Genomic DNA, 21,458 nt, shown 5'->3' on the forward strand with positions numbered 1-21,458 from the left:
GTGATTTTACTTCATTTATATTATTATTTTGCTGCATTTGTTTAGAAATCCTCAGTGGTCATTTTCTGTTTCATTTTTTTTTTCTGTTTTGAGAGAAGTGGTTTATGCATTATGATGAATGTGCCCTAACTTACCCTTTCAAATGCACGTTTTGCCCAGTTATTACCATCTACTACCTCCCGGATGTAGGAGAGACGCATTTATGGACTGTCGTGAAAATACCTGCACTAAACAGCATGTTGGAAATGGACAATCTCCAATATCTAGTTTTAAATTGTGCTGTTTGTAATATCCTCCCCTCCCCCTTGTCTCTGCTCTTTGCATCAGTGATACGGAGGATCACAAGCCCCTGAAGGGCAGCCGCACCCCATCCAACGGCACGGTCAAGAAGGACGACAGCGACGACAGCCTGGTAGATTACGGCGAGGGAGGAGACGGCCAGTTCAACGAGGACGGCTCGTTCATCGGACAGTACAGCGGGAAGAAGGAAAAAGACACGGCGGAGGGCAACGAGAGTTCGGAGGCTCCTTCCCCGGTCAACGCCATGAACTCCTTTGTGTGACTACCTGGATACGCCTCATGACCTTTGACCCATCCAACGCCCCTCCCCCTTGTCACACCATCTTATGGAGAACATTCTCTATTGCACTGTGACCCCCTGACATCACACAGAAAAAGAAATAAAACAAACTCCCCTGATGTAAGACACTGAGAAATTATGCAAAATGCAAGCAGAGGGCCAGTCCTAGCTTCACCGCGATTGGTCAGAGTGAACATCACATGACTTTAAGACGTAATAAGCATATTATCTTATTGCAAGCATACATATATATTAATATATGTGTATAGGAATATATAAATTGACATATATAAGAAACTATTTTATTAACATGGCCCTATTTACTGTCAGATGGCATTGTATCACACCATCTTGTACCCTGGACACGCATGGAATCAGTTATTGACATCATGCCTTCTGCGAATTAGCATTAAGGTGTGGTCACATTTACTGTTGTTCACTGAATTTTCACAGGTGAAAACCAGTCATTTCACTGGGAATTTTGCGTGAGGGAGAAAGATTTCGCCACATGCCACATATTAACAATATTCAATGGACCTTTTTGCATGTGAAATTTCGCCCAAATTTCGCTAATGTGACCGCACCTTTAGCCAGCTTTGTGGAGACAGTGAACCTCGTCTGACTGTATTGATGCCACTTTTGCTTCACAGCTAATGCCTGTTGCGTTCTGTCGTCAGTGTTAAAATCGGTATAATGCACATTTCAGGCATCAATGTCTTTGTGGGCATTGTTGTGAAGTATGTAATACGTGTAAAAGCTGTTCTTAGGCGTCTTTTTGGGAGAGAGAAGTTTCGAATAAACGAAAAAATCACAGAATTTAAAAACTGGTTATCAGGGATGAGGTAGCATGTTTTTGACACACAGACGTGGTTTTGTCCTTTTTCAGTTCTTTTGTGGTTCATTTTGCACCCTTATATTTAGTCACGGCGAACCTCTTTCGATGTTTTATCCCTGAAGAAAAGTCAGCGACCGACTTTAACTTCACCCAGGACGGGTTTTGTGAATGAAAGCCCCCCAGTCAGCCATGTAGCCACCCGTAGCCCCGCGTTGGGCGCCAGAAATCCTTGGTGTGGTTTTACAGTATGGGATGCAACGAAGGCCCCTCAGCACGGTTCCTTAGTGCCTTGGTAGAAAACATTATTCTATAATCAAAAAACGAGTCCCTCTCATCGCTTTTATATCAGTACTGCAAGGGATACCGAAGTCCAGGGCTAGACTTCAGGAAATGATGTCACATACTCAGCTGCCACAGAAATCACCTCAAATTGGGGTGAGGGGCATCTCATTCCCCCTTATTGACAGCTAAAAATACTGCCACTTTTCTGTAATGAGTGAACTGCTGTTGATTGGTCAGATCTGACACATCGATGGCAACTCATAGAGGCGATGGAAACATCCGACTGTGGTATTTACAGTAGCCTGTCCTTGGAAAAATCTCAACATATGCGACACCAGTAGGCAGAAATATACACATTCTCACATGTAACTGTTTTTTAAACCATGTTATTGCATGTTATGGAGTATTACAAGCTGTCGGGTGTAGTGAAATCAGGGCTTCACTGAACACACGGTCGGCAGTGGTGCTGCCGTCAAATATGGCTGGAGTATGTGCGGTTTATGCAGGCATGCATATGTACATGTGTGCGTTTGAGTGTGTGTGTGATGGCTGTGAATGTGTGTTCACTGTATATATGGGGTGAGCCTCTGTTTTTTGGCAAGGCCCTAGATTTTCATGATTTAGCTTGTCATAACTTGCATCAAGTTTTTTAGTTTGGAATTGTCTGCTTTTTAATGTATAGATATGACATTTGCTTTGTAAATATCCAGCCAAAATGATTTTAGACACATGAAAGGATGCAGGGGAAAGCTATCCTATCTGATATCCTATCACGCCCATCACGCAAAATCCCGGGATGCTCTAGAGGGACTGTCCCAGCAATGTATGTACTGTAAGTCACTTTGGGTGAAGAAAGGAACCCAGTTGAAAAGTGACAACACCCCCATTTCCTGAACCCCACGAGTGAGAAGAACAGGGATCAACCGATGATCGAGTATACGTACTGTAAGGTAGCACTGCAGTAAACCGCACAGTGTTCCACCTGAATTCACACACACGTATCAGCTCTTATTCTTTTAATGGCACTGTTGTTTTCTTTTCTATTTGGCCAGCTAGCTTATGACATTTTTCTGTAGGAAAAATAAGAGAAGAAATGGACGCATCCCCAAAGAAGGAGGCCGGATCGCACTGCTGTGGGTGCAGAATCTTTTGATGCGTTTTTGTCGGAGGGGGCAAAGACGGATGAAACGTAGTGTGTGAAATAATATTCTGGTTAATGTTAAAGCTACATGAAATTAAAGCATGAAAGGCTGTGAAATGGTTTACTCTATAATATAATCGCAAAACAAACAAAAAAATATTTTGTATATAAAAGAATTAAAATAAATGTTGGTTTCCGGATTTCACTACCATCTGTCTGTTTTTGATTTTTTTTCCTTGTACACAATAATTATCTTAATCAAAGAACATTTATTCACAGTGACTTCACAAATAAGAAAAAAAAATAAAAAATAGTTTTTTGCATGCCGAAGTGATTTTTAAAGTCATTCTTTACTTTTTTTAAAAAACATTTTGTTTCTTTTGATTTAAATAATATTAAACTTTCTCATGGCTGTTTTATTATTAATGTATTCATTATATGTTATTAATATATATACAGTACAGGTCAAAAGTTTGGAAACATTACTATTTTTAATGTTTTTGAAAGAAGTTTCTTCTGCTCATCAAGACTGCATTTATTTGATCCAAAATACAGAAAAAAAACAGTAATACTGTGAAATATTATTACAACTTAAAATAATAGTTTTCTATTTGAATATACTTTAAAAAATTATTTATTCCTGTGATGCAAAGCTGAATTTTCAGCATCATTACTCCAGTCTTCAGTGTCACATGTGACATTCAGTCTATCACATGATCCTTTAGAAATCAGAGTGTTGGAAACAGTTCTGCTGACTAATATATTTGATGAATAAAAGGTTAAAAAGAACTGCATTTATTCAAAATGAAAAAAATATTATAATATAGCTGCGAGCAGCGATTACGGGCCCAAGCCGGTGGCACCGCCACCCTGGTGCCTTTAGTTACATAAAGGCACCGGGGTGGCGGTGCCACCGGCTTTGGCCCTTCATCGCTGCTCGCAGCTATATTTATATATATATTTTATATATATATATATATATATATATATATATATATATATAAGACAGAAACCTTATTAGCTTATTCTGATTTTATGATACACTCAAAATATCCCACAACAAATCTTTTAAATTTAATGTAAAAATTAAAACGAAAGTAAGCACTGTTGGGCTTACGTAACCCTCTCATTAGAATCAAAATGTTTCAGCATTTGCGATGTATTTGGATGCTAAACTATTCTTTATTATAGGCTTTGTTCTTCACTCGTGTTCCAATATCGACAGAAAAAATCATCCTCTTCACACGCGCAAAAATGTGCTTGAAACATCACAGTGGAGCGGTGCTTACTGTGAATGTACGAATTGTACTACTGACTATTTAGAGCAGTGTAATTTTTATATGTTAGGTTAACTATTTTATTATTATATTTTATTAAGGCTATAATGAACAGGCTGCGATGTCAAGATTGCAATGCTGGAATGTGTGTTTGTGTGTGTGTGTGTGTGTGTGTGTGTGTGTGTGTGTGTGTGTGTGTGTGTGTGTGTGTGTGTGTGTGTGTGTGTGTGTGTGTGTGTGTGTGTGTATGTGTGTTCATGTTTTTCTATCCCGGTGGGGACTTCAACCTGAATGCACACAGACTCATGGGGACTCGTGTCACAGTGGGGACCTAAATAGAGGTCCCCATGGGTAAACAAGCTTATAAATCATACAGAATGAGTTTTTTTTGGAAATGTAAAAATGCAGAAAGTTTTCAGTGATGGGTAGGTTTAGGGGTAGGGTTAGTGTAAGGAGATAAAATATACAGTTTGTACAGTATAAAAATCATTAAATCTATGGAGAGTCCCCACAAAGATAGTAAACCGTGTGTGTGTGGGTGGGTGTGTGTGTGTGGTGTGGGCGCGATTGAACAGTGGACACATAAAAACATACTCCGTCATTATACAGGACGACATTCAAACTGCAAAGTGTTAACTTATATTTGTGTACAGTTGCAATAAAACACAACATTGTGCTTTTGTAAAATAATTTCAAGCAATCAACCCCCGAAAGGCGCTAATTTTAAAATTAAACTAAAATGCTCATGGCTGCACGGGCATTCATAACGGTGCGCATCCACGGCGAGGAACGAGCAGAACAGAGTGAACGTTTTTCAGTTAATTCCTACTTCCATAGGAATTCATTTGAAACGCTCGCTCAACCACTATCAATGTCAGTGTGGACGAACATATTTTACTTTCGTTTTTAAGTTGGCGATTCAAAAGCCTCCAGCGGTGTCACACGTCGATTAACCGGTGGTAAAATATTCTCACCGTCACATACCTAGTATATTTTTATGTAGATACAATAGGCCTACCTGATTTTGAACACAAGAGGGCAGTATAGCCCTATGTATGACTTGACTTTTATGGGACTAAATAGTACAATTACTATTTTTAAACTTATAAATATTTATTAAATTGAAAAAAAAAAAGAATAAAATGGGTTTAGTTGTGACATTTTTATACTTTTATATAGAAATAAATGGTGTTTAATTACATTTTTAGAAGATGAGGCTTTAAGTGTTACTTTACTTTAGTCCCTCACTATAGCAAAACCGTTTGAGATGTTTAATATCCGTTCACAATTTAGCATCTTTAATGTATCTTTATCATTTTGAAAAAGTTTGGTGTGAATAAAATAAAACCGTTAGGAAGAGTAGCTCAAAAACTCAGAGTCTGAAATATCCAAAAAATCCACATTCAAACCAAAATATCTGACTTCCTTTTGCTCGGAGCTAATAACTGTAAATTAGAAAGTTGTCCGGCTCGGTGAGACCAATATATATACTGATTTTTGTAACTGTTGGTAAAACTAACCCACCCACTTTTGTCAAACGCATGTTGAAAGTGACACACTTCCTGCTGCCAGTTGGTGGCGCTATAACTTTGACTCACAATAGTTACATCCATCTGATCGGCCTCTTACCACGAACATACTGCTAAAGTTTCATCAAGATCAGTTAATGTATGCAGAAGTTATAACACTTCGTCTCCTCTCTTTTCTCGCCATAAATTTGTTTCCTCGCCATGGCCAAACCGTTCGAGATATCAAAAATCCGTCCGCAATTTAGCATTCTCAATGTCTTGACTTCATGCTGACTGAGTTTGGAGGTGATTGAATGAATTCTCTAGGAGGAGTACATCACATTCCACAGCAAGCGTTTTCCAAACAACCCATAATAGCCGACTTCCTGTTGGGCTGGTGTGAAACTTGACAGAGGGAAAGTTGTTCGGCCCGATGAAATCTATATGTGTACCGAGTTTCATATTAATTCATGCAAGCGTGTTTGATATATGGACCAAGTTTTCAGACCCTGTTCAAGAGGGCGCTGTTGAGCCCCCCTGCCACGCCCGTTTCTGAATCTTTTCACATGTCTACTGGCTAATAAGTGTTATGTGTCTGTCGAGTTTCATCCAATTTCAAGCATGCTAAGAGTCTCAAACGCATCCGAAAAGAATATTAAAATTTGATGCGTTGCCACGGCAACAGTATCTAAGATATCAATAATCCTTTCACAGGTCTACATCTGCCGTGTGTTTACATTATACACATAAAATTTGAAGCAAATCGGGTAAAAGTAAGAGGGTGACTTCAAAGCATTTTGAAAGTGACACACTTCCTGCTGCCAGTTGGTGGCGCTATAACTTTGACTCACAATAGTCACATCCATGTGATCGGCCTCTTACAACGAATACACTGCTGAAGTTTCATCAAGATCAGTCAATGTATGCAGAAGTTATAACACACTTCCTGTGTCCCATTATTCGCCATAAATTCGTTTCCTCGCCACGGCCAAACCGTTCGAGATATCAAAAATCTGTTCGCAAGAATTGATCCACAATGTCTTGACTTTATTCTCACCGAGTTTGGTGGCGATCGGATGAAATCCCTAGGAGGAGTATTTCACATTCCATTGTATGCGTTTTCCAAACAACGTATAATAACCAACTTCCTGTTGGGCTTTTGTAAAACTTAGAGCACGAAAGTTGTTCGGCCCGATGAGATCTATATGTGTACTGAGTTTCATATTATTACATGCAAGCGTGTTTGATTTATGGACCAAGTTTTCGGACCCCATTCCAGGGGGCGCTGTCGAGCCCCCCTGCCACGCCCCGGTACCAGCTTCAGCCCGGCCCTGATGGCCGCAGGTTCTGACGTGTGTGCAAAATTTCAAGAGTTTTTGAGCATGTTAAGGGCCCCAAAAGTGGCAAAAAGGCAAAAAAAAAAATAATGAAGAAAAAAAAAAAAATAATCCTTACGAAAACAATAGGGCCTTCGCCCTTTCAGGGCTTGGGCCCTAAATATAAATCTTCTTTACTATCACTTTTTATCAATTTAACACATCCTTGCTGAATAAAAGTATTGATTTATTTTAAAAAAAAGAAAAAAATTACTGAGCAGTGGTGTATATTGTTGTTACAAAGGATTTCTATTTTTAAAACATTTGCTTCTTTTTTCTTTTATTTATTTATTTATTTATTTATTTTTATTTTATTAGGGCTGTCAAAAGATTAATCACGATTAATCGCATCCAAAATAAAAGTTTGTGTTTACATAATATATGTGTGTGTACTGTGTATAATTAAATTTGTATATATAAATACACACACATGCTTGTATATATTTAAGAAAAATGTGTAATTTATATATAAAAACATTATATTTATATATAATATAGATTATATATAAATATATACAGTATGCAAATATTTCTTAAATATATACATGCATGTGTGTGTATTTATATATACAAAATAATTATACACAGTACACACACATATATTATGTAAACACAAACTTTTATTTTGGATGCGATTAATCGCGATTAATCTTTTGACAGCCCTAATTTTTATTCATCAAAAGTATCCTAAAAAAGTATCACAGAAATATTAAGCAGCAGAACTGTTTCCAACTTTGATAATGAATCATATTAGAATGATTTCTAAAGGATCATGTGATAGACTGGAGTAATGATCCTGAAAATTCAGCTTTGCATCACAGAAATAAATGATAATTTAAAGTATAATAAATTGAAAACCAATTATTTTAAATTGTAATAATATATCACAATAATATATATTTTTTTTTTTTTGGATCAAATAAATGCAGGCTTGATGAGCAGAAGAAACTTCTTTCAAAAACATTAAAAATAGTAATGTTTCCAAACTTTTGACCTGTACTGTATGTATTATTTTTCTTTTTACTGTTAATATTCTGCATCAAAATGTGGATAATGCATTTTTGTATAAGCTAATTTGTGTTCATATTTTTATTTAAAATGAAAATTAACCTCCAATGACCCAACTTACCACCTGACGCAGTTACCTATAAAGTGGGGCAAGTTCAATTCTCTTATTGACTGAGAAAAAATGTCATGTTAGCAATGTAGCAGAAAATCCTGTTAGGTACAATATATAATTAGGTACATTAGTAAGCAGGACAACTTAAGCAAACAGTAGCAACTTACCCCTAAATGTTACAGTACACATTCAGATTTTATGTGTCTGCCCTGGAGAGTAAAATAGCCTCAAGCCTTTTGGCCTTTTTATCCGATTTGATTGATTCTCTTGGATTTGAATTTATATAAATACTGTGTGTGTGTGTGTGTGTGTGTGTGTGTGTGTGTGTGTGTGTGTGTGTGTGTGTGTGTGTGTGTGTGTGTGTGTGTGTGTGTGTGTGTGTGTGTGTGTGTGTGTGTGTGTGTGTGTGTGTGTGTGTGTGTGTGTGTCTGTGTGTCTGTCTGTGTCTGTCTGTGTGTGTCTGTGTGTCTGTGTGTGTCTGTGTGTGTCTGTGCATACACACACACATATATATGTGTGTGTGTGTGTGTGTGTGTGTGTGTGTGTGTGTGTCTGTCTGTCTGTCTGTGTGTCTGTCTGTGTGTGTCTGTGTGTCTGTGTGTGTCTGTGCATACACACACACATATATATGTGTGTGTGTGTGTGTGTGTGTGTGTGTGTGTGTGTGTGTGTGTGTGTGTGTGTCTGTGCATACACACACACATATATATATATATATGTGTGTGTGTGTGTGTGTGTGTGTGTGTGTGTGTGTGTGTGTGTGTGTGTGTGTGTGTGTGTGTGTGTGTGTGTGTGTGTGTGTGTTTGTATATATATATATATATATGTGTGTATATATATGTGTATATATTTATATATAGTGGCATAACGTTCCTCCCTGCATTGATGTTACTCCATATAAACAACAAAAATCTATTTCTCTCCCTCCCCCTGTGTGTAAGAATTTAATCCAGTGGATTTGAACAGATGTGTGTGGATAAGCCTCTCATTACAATAAATCACCAAATATCTTAGTCCATACACATTCTGAATCCATATACAGTCTGAATCATTCGCAAATGCCTTAAAATCACCTTGACCATCAGTTTGAGACCCACTGCAGCAGCACATGGACTCCGAGAGCATCAGTCCTGGCATGCGCAGTATCCGCTCTCATCCAATAGCAGGCTGGCGCGCGCGGGCCATGTGTCTGTCTGTCTCCCCGCTGGACTGCGGGACGATGCGGTGGTTCTGATCCAGCTCTGTGGGTTTGACGAAGGATTTAACACATTCTTCCGGTAAGTTTGCTGCTAATATAATGATATGTATATGGATTTCTGGTGAAAATATGATCTGTCTGTGACCTTCAGGAGTTATTCTGCATGCTAAAGTCTGGATGGAGGTGTTCCGCGCAGTTTTGGAATACCGCAATGCAGAAGAACAGGGTGGATGAGTCCGGTTGATGTCATCCGTTTAACATTAAAAATACATTAAATAAATAAACAAAATCCATCATAAAATAAGAATAGCCTAAATATTACAATTAAATTACAAATGGAAACAAACAAAATTAATAAATAAAAGGTGTGGATTCATACAAATTATTGTAAAATTAAATTAAAGTTAAAATACTGATACATTTTCTAATTGTTCTGCTGAAACAAGCTGTGATGCGAGTTAATTACATGATATTTACTTGTGTAAAGTTTAAACGGGACAGAAGTTAGTCCTCGGTTTCCTGGTAACAATAAAGATAGATTGTAATGACAGTGTTATGTCGGAGGGCGGCGCTAAATAGTTATCATCAGTTATCATCCATGACGCAGTTATTAGATTTATTAGGACTTGAATATACATTTAATAATACGTTGGCATTATCAATCATTCATAATTCACTGCATAATAGTTTTGCAAAAAATAGTGAGGGAAGGGCTAGTGACATCAAGCATGATTTGTATTGCTCTGTTAAATTAAAATGTAAAGTATTTAATTGTGTTGAAAGATGTTTTGGAATCAGACAGCTGCTAGATTTTTTACTGCCACTCCCTTAGAATGAGCTTACAGACATGCAGTGACCTAAATCCCAGTGTGCAGGACAAGAGCAGACAGCAGATCAGAGGATGCAATGAGATTAGAAGAGATTGGTGAAAATACCATGGATAGAAGTAGACAGCATGTGCATAACTTGCTACAAGGACAGTCTTTTGAGAGCTGGATGGCCAAGAATACAGACAGACAAGTACATGCTGAAGGATGAAACTGCATAAGAGTTGCCGGTTCTTGAGATCCATAATGAATGGACACGTCTTACAAGGCAGACAAACAAATGTCCTTTCTAACCTTGTGCAAGTGTAAAAGTGCAGCAACATCAGATTAAGAGATGCTTGCATGCGTTTTCAAGGAGATTGCATAGTCATTCTTAGAACTGCATTACAATATGTGTGTATACTAAGACTTAGACTTACTTTTGCTTCATGTGTTTATATGCGCTTATGTGCATGTGAAATAAATGAGGCAGTTTGCTGATTCACTCTTGCTGTGATAAATTGCTTATATTTCCATTTTGGACAAAACTATAGCCTGCTAAATCAGAGCAAGACATCTACATAGCACTTCACCCTCCTCACACACTCTCTCTTTTTCTCTTTCTCTTTATCAGGCCTGGTTTTTATAACTGTCAGATCGACAAGATGGTGACCCCAGCCATGTTTCTGTGTGTTCTCTCTTACTTCTTCTTAATGGCCGGTGAGGAACTGAGTGTGTGTTTGTGTGTGCTTACTTGGCTAAATTTTAGCAACGGAATTATCCCAATAATTTATCCAAATGTATTTATAGGAATGTCTTCAAAAGTAGAAAATGACATTAAACAAGATTGGTATTGGATTGTGTTCTTATCTCTGAAAATCAAAAAAAAAATGTTTTCTTATAGAGTTTCGGTTAGGATTAGTCCGTAGTCATGAGAATGAACTTTATGTAAAAGTTATTTTTTATGTACTCTATGCAAAATGCAGTCGATGCAGTCAATAATCCCCATGCAGAAAACCGCTTAATAAACTGTCAAATGATAAATTATGTGTGTATGTTTGTGTGATTCACCTGAATTTGTACAAAATGAATTACCTGTAAAAATGATATCTAGTCTCCCTTGCTGTCCAAGTAAATGAAGTCGAATTAAAATCATTTTGATTTGTTCTCTTCCCACTCCAGCTGCAATTAAACCCAGGATATTTGAACCCAGAATTTTTGACAGTAAGTCTTTACCTTTCACTTACAATTGTTGTTAGTTAGGTTTAGGTTAGGCTTTTGTAGATTGAGTATAATGCTGGCTCATGTCGTGTCCATCAGAGGAGGCCACAGGCTTTGGCCCTATATTTGAAGAGGAGCCTCTAGACACTGTGTACGCAGAGGATTCACCAGAGAGCAAAATCTCCATGAACTGCAGAGTGCGGGCCAACCCACCGGCCATCATCAAGTAATGTTTTCTTTCCTGATCCCGAGCTTTGTTTGTCATGACCTCTGTCTGTATGGGAGAATCCCTATTGCGGAGAGGTGTTTATCACTTGCAAGAAGAATCTTTGAGAAAAAGCTCATTAATGAAAGCCTGTGTTTCACAGATGGTGGTTAAACAACTGGGAAATTAAACTAATGGAACAGCCTGATGAGCACTTCAGCCTGGTGGGAGGAAACCTGCTCATCACCAACCCAGAAAAGAGCAAGCATGCTGGGAAATACGTGTGTGTGGCCAAGAACGTCTACGGCACCGTCATCAGCAAAGAGGCCTCCGTCAAATTTGGATGTGTGTGACGGACAGGACTTGTTATGTTTGTAAAGGCTGTGAACTGTTACCAGATGTCTCTTTTGTCAGATCCTCTCCTCAGTTCATTTATTTTTATTTTTCGGGCCGCAGACCTGAACCAGTTCCCTACAGATGAGAGAGAGCCGGTGAATGTTAAAGAGGGACAGGGGGCCGTCCTGCTGTGTTCGCCTCCCTCTCGATATCCAAGTAAGACCTGATCGCATACAGATCCCTTCCTAGTAGTTCCCTAGTAGATTTATACAACCACCATGATACACAAAAAAAAAAAAACAACATTGCTAACATTTAATGGAATTTATGTTGCACACAATTTTAAATACAATTAAGAACTACATTTAAAATGAAATGTAAATAATTTTATATTCATTTATTGAAAAAAGTGAGTAAATCTAACTAAAATATTTGGTTTTTAGAATAACTTTTACTTATGAAAGCTTTTTTTTCCATTATGGAATAAAAAAAAAGGTAATTGCGACTTTTTATACCACAGTTCTGGACTTTATTTTTACTCCATGGAGGAAACAAGCTTCCATAGTTGCCTAACAATCATACATTGTAAAAAATATGTGCTAAAAAAGATGATTAATGTACACTTGCCTTCCAGCAACTCAAATCTCATTTCTCTCAATTGTTTTGTTTGTCTCCCAGGTGAGGTGATGTTCCGCTGGATCTATAACGACTTCCCCAACTTCATCCTCCCAGACCAGAGGCGTTTCGTGTCTCAGACCACCGGGAATCTGTACATCGCTAAAGTCGAGGCATCAGACGTCGGGAATTATTCTTGTTTTGTTTCAAGTCCCACCATCGGCAAGAGTGTTTTCAGCACGCCGATTCCTCTGATTCCACAAATAGAGAGTGAGTGCTTTCTCATTACCAACAATACCAAGATTTTACTCATAACTGCCTTACTGAGAGCACTGTTGTTTCTAAAGGTCAATTATGACCTAGCTTTTCATCTCTGCCCTTTACACAGAGGAGGTGAAGCGATATCCGGCTGATATCCGTGTGAAATTTCCCAAGACTTATGCTTTAGTGGCACAGAACATCACTCTGGAGTGCTTTGCCCTTGGAAAGTGAGTCAACAAATGCGGAAGCTGTTCATATAGTCTGAACGGTGATACCATGGTACTTTCATATTACATTACAATGGTTCTGTAGGAATACACCATAGTATTAACAGTATTTCATAGAATATCATTATATAATCATGGCACATGTCCTAAAAACATTGTAATACCATAGTTTTTTTTTGTGTTAATGAAGCATTGTTACTCGCACAATAGCATTAGATTTGTTCTTCACTCGTTTTAGGGTTGCTTCTAACCATATAAACTTAATCTTTATACCTTTCAGTCCTCTCCCACATATCCGCTGGAGGAAGTTAGACGCTGATCTCCCACCCAACTATGAGGTCAGCATGAATGGAGCTTTACTGCACCTGCTTAATGTTCAGTACGAGGACGAGGGCAGCTACGAGTGTGAGACGCTCAACGTTAAGGGAATGGACTGGTATCGACAGTGGCTCTATGTGGAGGGTAACACAAACTCAAAATTCAACAGACTCTGGTTTTGTTCTGTTTTATGTATTTGGTGGATAAACATGTCTTTTATACAACTACAGAAAGCATTTCATTATATTAATTGCATCTAACCAAAGTGTGTATATATATGCGTGTGTTTGTGTGTGTGTGTGTATATATATATATATATATATATATATATATATATATATATATATATATATATATATACACACACACATTATATATATATGTTAGATGCAATTAATTGATTTGACAAAACTAATAATATTATATTATATTGTAAAGTGCTGTCAAAACGATTAATCGTGATTAATCGCATCTAACAAAGGTTTGTAAACGCACATATATATATATACAGTATATATATGTGTATGTGTGTGTGTGTGTATATATATACAGTATATATATATATATATATATATATAATTTATATATATATACGCACATATTACATATATTAATCGTGATTAACCGATTTGACAGAACTAATATTATATTATTTTAGATTGTATTATAATATAAAGTGCGTGTGTGTGTGCGTATGCATGTGTGTGTATATATATATATATATATATATATATATATATATATATATATATATATATGTACATACACACATATTATATATGTTATATATGTTAGATGCGATTAATTGTGATTAATCGATTTTTAATCGATTTGACAGAACTAATTATATTATATTATATTGTTTCCTTAGGTGCTCCAGAGTGGGCTGAGCACATCAATGACACAGAGAAAGATGTTGGTAGTGAGCTCACTCTCAGATGTGTTGCCGTGGGGAAGCCCCAACCATGGATACGCTGGCTGAAGGATGGCTATTCGGTTAATACCCTGTTTTATTTGCTGTGGAAAACCCATATGAGAACTTTCGAGTTGTTCAGTATGTTTTATGTCAGGTAATCCTGTGTGTTCTGCTACATTTTTTCTGGTCTCCAGTACGGCAAAGGGGAGCTGAAGTTCTCCAGCCTCACGTTTGAGGATTCAGGCATGTATCAGTGCATTGCTGAGAATGAATGGGGGACCATCTATGCCAGCGCAGAGCTTCGGGTCGTCTGTAAGCTTTTAAATACTTCTTTACTTGCTTCTGAAGTAGTAGTTTACATAGAAAAATAGAAAGAGCTGCACTTTTCTGAAGGTGTATTTAAAAAAGGCACATAACTATTTTTAAAGTTTGAGTGTCTCCAATGGTCTCTTCACAGCCTGTGCACCAACATTCATTTATAATCCAGTGAAGAAGGTTCTGCTAGGGGCTGAAAATGGACGTGTGGTCATAGAGTGCAACCCCCGTGCTGCTCCAAAACCCAAGTTCATCTGGAAACGAGGCTCAGAGTTACTGACCAACTCTTCAAGGTTAGTCAGTCCATGTTAAATACATGCATTTACTTACTGGTAAATCATAGTGTTGTGGTGATGATAGAAGCTTAGCCACAGTTACCTTTTATCTCTTTTCATCCTTATTTTTCAGGATGTTAATTTGGGATGATGGAAGTCTGGAGATTCTGAATGCAACAAAAAGTGATGAGGGCTCGTACACCTGTTACGCTGAGAATGACCGCGGCAAATCCAACAGCACAGGGACTCTCACTATCACCGGTCAGACATTTTTATTTTATTTTTTTATTTTATTTTTTTACCATAATTAATTAATTAACGTTAGAATTTTATCATAATTTGCTGAAATTAATTTAGATTATCTTATAAATATAATTATAATGGGCTGAATGGTGCATTTAGATAGTTGATGCATTTTATTTACTCTTTTATCAGCATAAAGATTTTAGATTAAAATGTATGTAAATATATTAGTATTTTTCAAAGGATTTTGTGACTGGTCACTTTTGTAAATATTCCTTTCATATGTTTTTCACTTTTATCGATATTCCATGTAGCCTCTCAGTTAATATGAGGTCTATGCATTTGCGTCTATTTCATTTTCTCAGAGGCCACCAAGATTACTGAGGCTCCATCAGACACTGAGGCAGTTGTTGGTGACAGTAGAGTTCTCCAGTGCTCTGCATCATATGACCCCAGCTTGGACATCACCTTCATCTGGACTGTCGATTCCTACGTCATCAACTTCTACACAGACTTTGAACACTATGAGCAGCTCATGGTGAGTAGAGGCAAGAATCCCAGTTCTGTTGATGGGACATACAGGAGGACATTCATTGTGTGTGTGTGTGTTTTTGCAGGGTCATGAGAACAGTGGAGACCTGCTGATCAAGAATATTCAGGTGAGGCATGCAGGACACTATACCTGCACAGCTCAGACTATAGTGGACAACGCCACCGCGGAAGCTGACGTTTTTGTCAAAGGTTGGTGATTTCAACTGTGTGTGTCCTAGCTTATGATATGTGCATATGATTAAAAACTTGAAGATAAATGTTAAAGAGGACCAATTATTCTTTTCTACATGTTCAACTTTCTTTAGTGTGTGATGTTGCTGTTTGAGCATGAAAAGGACAAAGTCTATTACAAAGAGAGTTATTCTCTATATTATGTGTGCACTGTTTCTGAACTCCCTGATTTGTAGTCTTGAGGTTTCTTCCGGGAATGTACGTGTCACAATACTCCTCATTTAAATAATTCCCGCTCAAGGTTTGCACAATAAAAGGGGTGAGGCCTGGTTGAGTGTGTTGTCGCCATGTCCAAGAGATGTTGTTTTTTTAAACCCCAAATCCAGTGTTAATATGGTAAGGGCGTGACATTTCTGAAACGCCCTTGAAGCATTTGACCAATCACAACACACTGATCCAGCGGACCAATCAGAGCACATTTCACTTTTCAGAAGGAGGAGCTTCGTAGAGATAGGAAGTGAACAGAGCATTACTGGCAGAACATGAAGTGAGCTGCAATAATGTAAAATATGTGAAAAAACATTCAAGCATGAAAACCTATTCTAGTAGTCCCCAAAAACAAAATCAAGACTTTGTAAAAGAATAAAATACGGCCTCTTTAAAAACAATGAGGTGATGTTTATCTGTTTAACAACTAACACTAATAGACCATCATGACATTGTCGTGAATATCAACCGTTTTCGCTTCAGGTTTGCCTGGTCCTCCGGGTGGCATCCGTGTGGAAGAGATTGGAGTCACGTCAGTAAAACTGCGATGGTGTCTGGGATCAGACCACGGCAGTCCCCTCATCCAGCATGTTGTACAAACACGAGACTTTTACGCCCTGGATCCAGAGGACTGGAAAACTGCATCCACTTGTGAGTCCACTAAAGGGAGACAAAACGCATATCTTAAACATTTTGGGCTAATTTTCTTAGAAAACAGTAAAACAATACAGAATGGAAGTTTTTGTAAGTATTTGCATTCTGTTTTAGAATATAGTTCATTCGATTTGACTTTTTCTGTCACATTTGAGAAGATCTTGTAAAGACCGTTATGTATTCTTAATGTGATCTTAGGGTGTTTTGCTCTTGTGATCATGTTCTAAAGAGTGAACAAATGTTGTTTTCCCAGCTCCTGTGTTTTTGAATGGATCTGCAGAGTCAGCAACCATTGTTGACCTATACCCCTGGATGCAATATGAATTCCGTGTTTATGCCATCAATGAATTTGGATCTGGGGAAAACAGCCGTCCGTCCATTAAAATCAAGACATGGGATGCCAGTGAGTTTATTTAGAAAGAGTACAGCTTTCAATATTTAATAAAAATTTATCTGCAATAATTTATTTTAAAAATACTTAATAAAATAATCAAATTTAATATAACATAAATATAAAATCAGTTCTGTGAGGCACATAGACTCACCCAGGCTTTCTCTTATCTCAGTACCTACAGTGGCTCCTTCTGACGTCATTGGTCAAGTGGGAATAACCGGAGAGCTAATCGTGACCTGGACTGTACGTGTTCATATGTTGCAGTATTTATGCTATATATGTTCAGTGGCAAAATTTCTGATGTGTCCCTCATGTCCTTGATTCCATTGCAGCCTGTGAAACCTCAGTTCTTCTTCGGTAAAAAGTTTGGCTACGCTGTGGCGTTCAAGCCGCATGAGGATAAAGAGTGGAAATGGTCGATCATGGAGGATCCTGAGACGAGACGCTACGTCTACAAAGAGAGCATGACCCCAGACACAGAGATACAGGTCAAAGTGAGCACCTTCAACAGTAAAGGAGAAGGACCCCCAAGTCTTATAGCAGTGGTCTTCTCGCCACGCCTAGGTGAGAAGGTTTGATAGTATCCGCCTCTTATTTACTCATAAAGTAGTTGAAGTATCCTTGCTTTAAAGGTGCAGTGTGTAGATTTTAGCGGCATCTAGCGATTCGCAACTGAGGTGTTGGGCTCGCCCCACCCTTTCGAATAAGCTACGGTGCCCAAAACAGGACAAACATGTCGTCGCCTGAGACAGCAGAGAGTAGCCAGTCAAGCAACTCGCTCTGTAGAGAAGTTTGTCCGTTTAGGGCTACTGTAGAAACATGGCGGCGCAAAATGGCGACTTAATGTATAAGGGGATTCATGGTTTAATGTAGATAGAAATGGCTCATTCTAAGGTAATAAAAACATAACGGTTCATTTTGTAAGGTCTTTATACACCACTCAAAACATTAAACAAGCACTTTTAACACATGTAATATCTCTCTCAGCACCGACTGAAGCTCCATTAGACGTCTACGCCCGCCAGGTCACCTCTACAGAGGCTTTGGTCTGGTGGTTACCAGTCTACCAGGCACCGCCAAAGTGGGTTGACGGATACCAGGTGAGTCCTAAGTGGAATAATAGAAAATAATCATGAAGTTTTGATCCTCATGTCTCTTCATTTGGTGTCTAGATTCGTTACTGGAGAAAGTACGATGATAATGAGGCTGCTGCCTCGAGAGTCATTGTGCATAGAATGATTAACCAAACGCGCCTGGAGAACATGCGGCCTGACTCTCATTACCTTATAGAGGTACGAGCGTTCAACGGAGCCGGGCTCGGACCGCCCAGCGAGCACTGTGAAATGTTCACCAGGAGACCCCGTAAGAGATTTGCACTTCACATCACTTGCCCATGGGTTTATACAAGCCTTACATTTGAAACGAGAGCTTAAATGTACTGATAATATGTGTATTGTCTTTCCAGCTCCAAGTCGTAATTTGAGAGTATACAAATATGTCAGCTTTACACGCAAATGGCTCTATCTGTATTGGGATCACATCTATAACTACTGGAATGAGTCCTATGTGGAGGGTTACAAGGTGAGTCGGTTATATTTTACCTAGTATTCTGTTGACACATTCATTAATGTATTGTTAATCTTTATGTTTGTTTTATTTTATGACTAGAACCTTATTTTAATACCTTTATTTCAATTCATCCTTTATACTATTTTTTATTTTGTTCTATTTTATTCCTGGAACCTTATTTTAATGCCTTTATTTTAATGTATTTTATTTTATTTCATCCTATATACTTTTTTTTTTTTTACTAGAACCTTATTTTAATACTCTTATTTCAATGATAATTAATCATTTAAATGATAATTTTTTTTTTTAAAATATATATATATATTTTTTTTTTATTACCAGAACCTTATTTTAATGCCATTATTTTAGTTTATCCTTTATATTTTTTTATTTTATTTTATTTTCACTGATTTTGTTGTGTGTATTGATACTTTAGAAATATTGTAACCCATTTGTATATTCCTTTTAGATTTTGTTCCGAAAGGAAGGAGAGCGTTATGGGAAGCTTTACACCACCGGCAGGCACTACATCGACTTTCCCATGCCAGAGACCGGCGATTATGTCATTGAGGTCCGAGCCCGCTGTGAGGGAGGTGATGGACCCATATCACAGATCAGAGTACAAGGTGAATACTTCCTTTCACAAATCAATAAGGATGATAAAAAAATAATAATAATTATCCACCTCATTCATCATTTTCCTACCCCAATGTTGATGATGGCAAAAAGTTCAACATAATTTAAAGTATATTTCACTTCAAGATCGGAAATCCCTCTCATGTAGTCTTATCCTTTTCAGTATTTTCAGACTGACACTGTTCCACGGATCTAACCGTTATACTTGTCTTACTTATTATTGTTTTGTATTGTGTTCAGGTAAAGCAGCTCTGGGTGCTGAATCTCTCAGTGTTGCCTCTGTCTTGCTGCTGGCTCTGGGCTGGATGAATTTAGGCCTGTAGTCAAACAACAAGACAACAAAATCAGCTTCTGAAAATCAATCCTAATGTAGTCTGAGTGCATTTCCTTACAGGGATGTTTTTCATGGTGAAGATAAAGTTTGTTTGGGAGTGTAAAATATAAACAATTGTTTGTATTTACCCTCTTGATTTGCCTTACAAAATGCCCACAATCAACTAATGAAATGATGTTGTAAAATTAATATATAGTATCATGATATGGTCATTTTTTTTATGACTATCCATCAGTTATTCATAAGACATTTATTACAGAACATGTTTTGTTGGTCATTTGTTTCAATGTCAGCAGATGCACTGCATTTGTCACTGTTTGATTTTAAAGTGACATTCTTAGTAGCTACTATTTTGCTAATACACTGCAATTTTCATCTGTATATCAGTAAACATTGAAAACATTAAACAGATTGCTTTTCTTTTGTCTTCCTATCAAGTTTTCATCTCATAAATGTGATTGAAACTACCATATTTCATAACCCTGTTAAAATCATACCATTAAAGTTTCTATCTGAAAACAAAGAATGTTTGAATAATGCTGATATGCTGATATATTTTTTTGCCTAAACACCATAGTTACTCTTAGTGGCATGTTTTTTAAATCAGAGACAAATTTTTTGTTGTGAGAACTATATACATGTCTGATAAATTAGGCCTATCTATGGAACAATTAGCAAGAAAGGTATTTAGTTTTAAACACTTCAAATGTCTCAAGTTTATTCGTTCATTAAAACACCAAACCAATTTCACTTTGTTTAATTGCAAATTAAAGGACTATTTAAGGACTAGCCTAACTGAACTGAAGAGTCTGATTCTTCAAGCACATAAACACACATCCTTGTGGTACTATTTAGTCCTTATTTAACTTGCTAACTTGTTAGCAAGATAGTTCTTAATTATTCACGTTTGGGAATGAATGCGTGTAATTTATTTTGTACTATAACGTATTTAGTCTCTTAAGGTAATGTTATCAACAGGCTTCAATTTATTTATAAATCCATAAGCAGTCTAAATTAATTTAATAAACGTCCTCTACTGGCCATTAGTGGTAGGCTACATCTGCGAGGACGCCTGATCACGTGCGATATTTACCTTCTCGTCCTATATAAATGTACTGAAACTCGACAAACAATCACATCTTTTAAGTCCATAAAAGCAACTCAACATTGGAATCGAAATGAGTGAGGTTTTTTTCTGTTCATCTGACATTCTTTTTGGGAAAAAGGTTTTATTTACACCTGTATGTTGAAACGTTGCAATGTTTTCATTTTATAGTAATGTACCGCCATTTAACAAAAGGCTCACTGTCTTGATGCTCGGATTCATCCAGTAGATGTCAGCATAACATAACCAGTAGACCAATAGAGCCAGAACAATGAATCCTTTCCCATGTTTTACTGTAGGTATTTTATTCAAATTATGTATGCAATTAAATTGTATTATAATGTCTAGAATGATAAAACATGCTTACTAGCCCGTCTAATTGTGTAAATATGAAATGTACTTCAAAATGGGCCATATTTTGCCTATATTTGTGGAGATGATTGTAATAGTTTGTATAGAATAGTTAATCTGCATTACAGAGATAGATTAGTTTTTGTGTGCATATGAGCATGTGTGTGTAGGCCTGTAAACACTTCATAGTCCATACAAATCTTGCTTCATAAACCACTAATTAAACTTCATCATTAGGCCTCATAATGAAGCAGCACTGGCAGTGACATACAGAGCACAGATTTACACAACTCCTCCAACACCACACGTGGCCATCTTGACTTGGTGTAATGATGGAAATGTGTGTTTAGTTTAATCCTGTCTTATCATT

The 21,458-nt window shown here is 37.4% G+C and overlaps 2 protein-coding genes across 2 annotated transcripts in view; both read left to right on the plus strand.

Annotated features, from left to right (window-relative positions):
• The window catches only part of nrcama (neuronal cell adhesion molecule a), a 50,178-nt gene extending 47,132 nt beyond the window's left edge, over positions 1 to 3,046 (plus strand). Inside the window, exon 26 of the mRNA XM_081363310.1 lies at positions 328 to 3,046. Within this exon, the coding sequence (XP_081219436.1) occupies positions 328 to 562 (235 nt within the window). The 3' untranslated portion in view covers positions 563 to 3,046. The remainder of the gene's footprint in view (positions 1 to 327) is intronic.
• On the plus strand, positions 2,435 to 20,164 carry cntn1b (contactin 1b; the record flags this gene model as incomplete). The annotated part of the gene is made up of 25 exons (XM_081362631.1): positions 2,435 to 2,520; positions 9,205 to 9,396; positions 10,758 to 10,843; positions 11,306 to 11,347; positions 11,444 to 11,570; positions 11,713 to 11,894; positions 12,006 to 12,101; positions 12,564 to 12,770; positions 12,889 to 12,988; positions 13,269 to 13,450; positions 14,178 to 14,302; positions 14,417 to 14,534; positions 14,680 to 14,830; positions 14,946 to 15,073; positions 15,421 to 15,593; positions 15,673 to 15,796; positions 16,529 to 16,696; positions 16,953 to 17,102; positions 17,266 to 17,336; positions 17,426 to 17,657; positions 18,081 to 18,193; positions 18,266 to 18,455; positions 18,559 to 18,674; positions 19,132 to 19,288; positions 19,539 to 20,164. 25 exons carry the CDS (start codon positions 2,435 to 2,437, stop codon positions 19,619 to 19,621), a joined length of 3,399 nt encoding a protein of 1,132 aa, XP_081218757.1. The 3' UTR covers positions 19,622 to 20,164.
• Between the last annotated feature and the right edge of the window lie 1,294 nt (positions 20,165 to 21,458).

Source organism: Scardinius erythrophthalmus (genome assembly GCF_964197995.2).
Source record: "Scardinius erythrophthalmus genome assembly, chromosome: 4".
Taxonomy (NCBI): Eukaryota; Metazoa; Chordata; class Actinopteri; order Cypriniformes; family Leuciscidae; genus Scardinius; species Scardinius erythrophthalmus.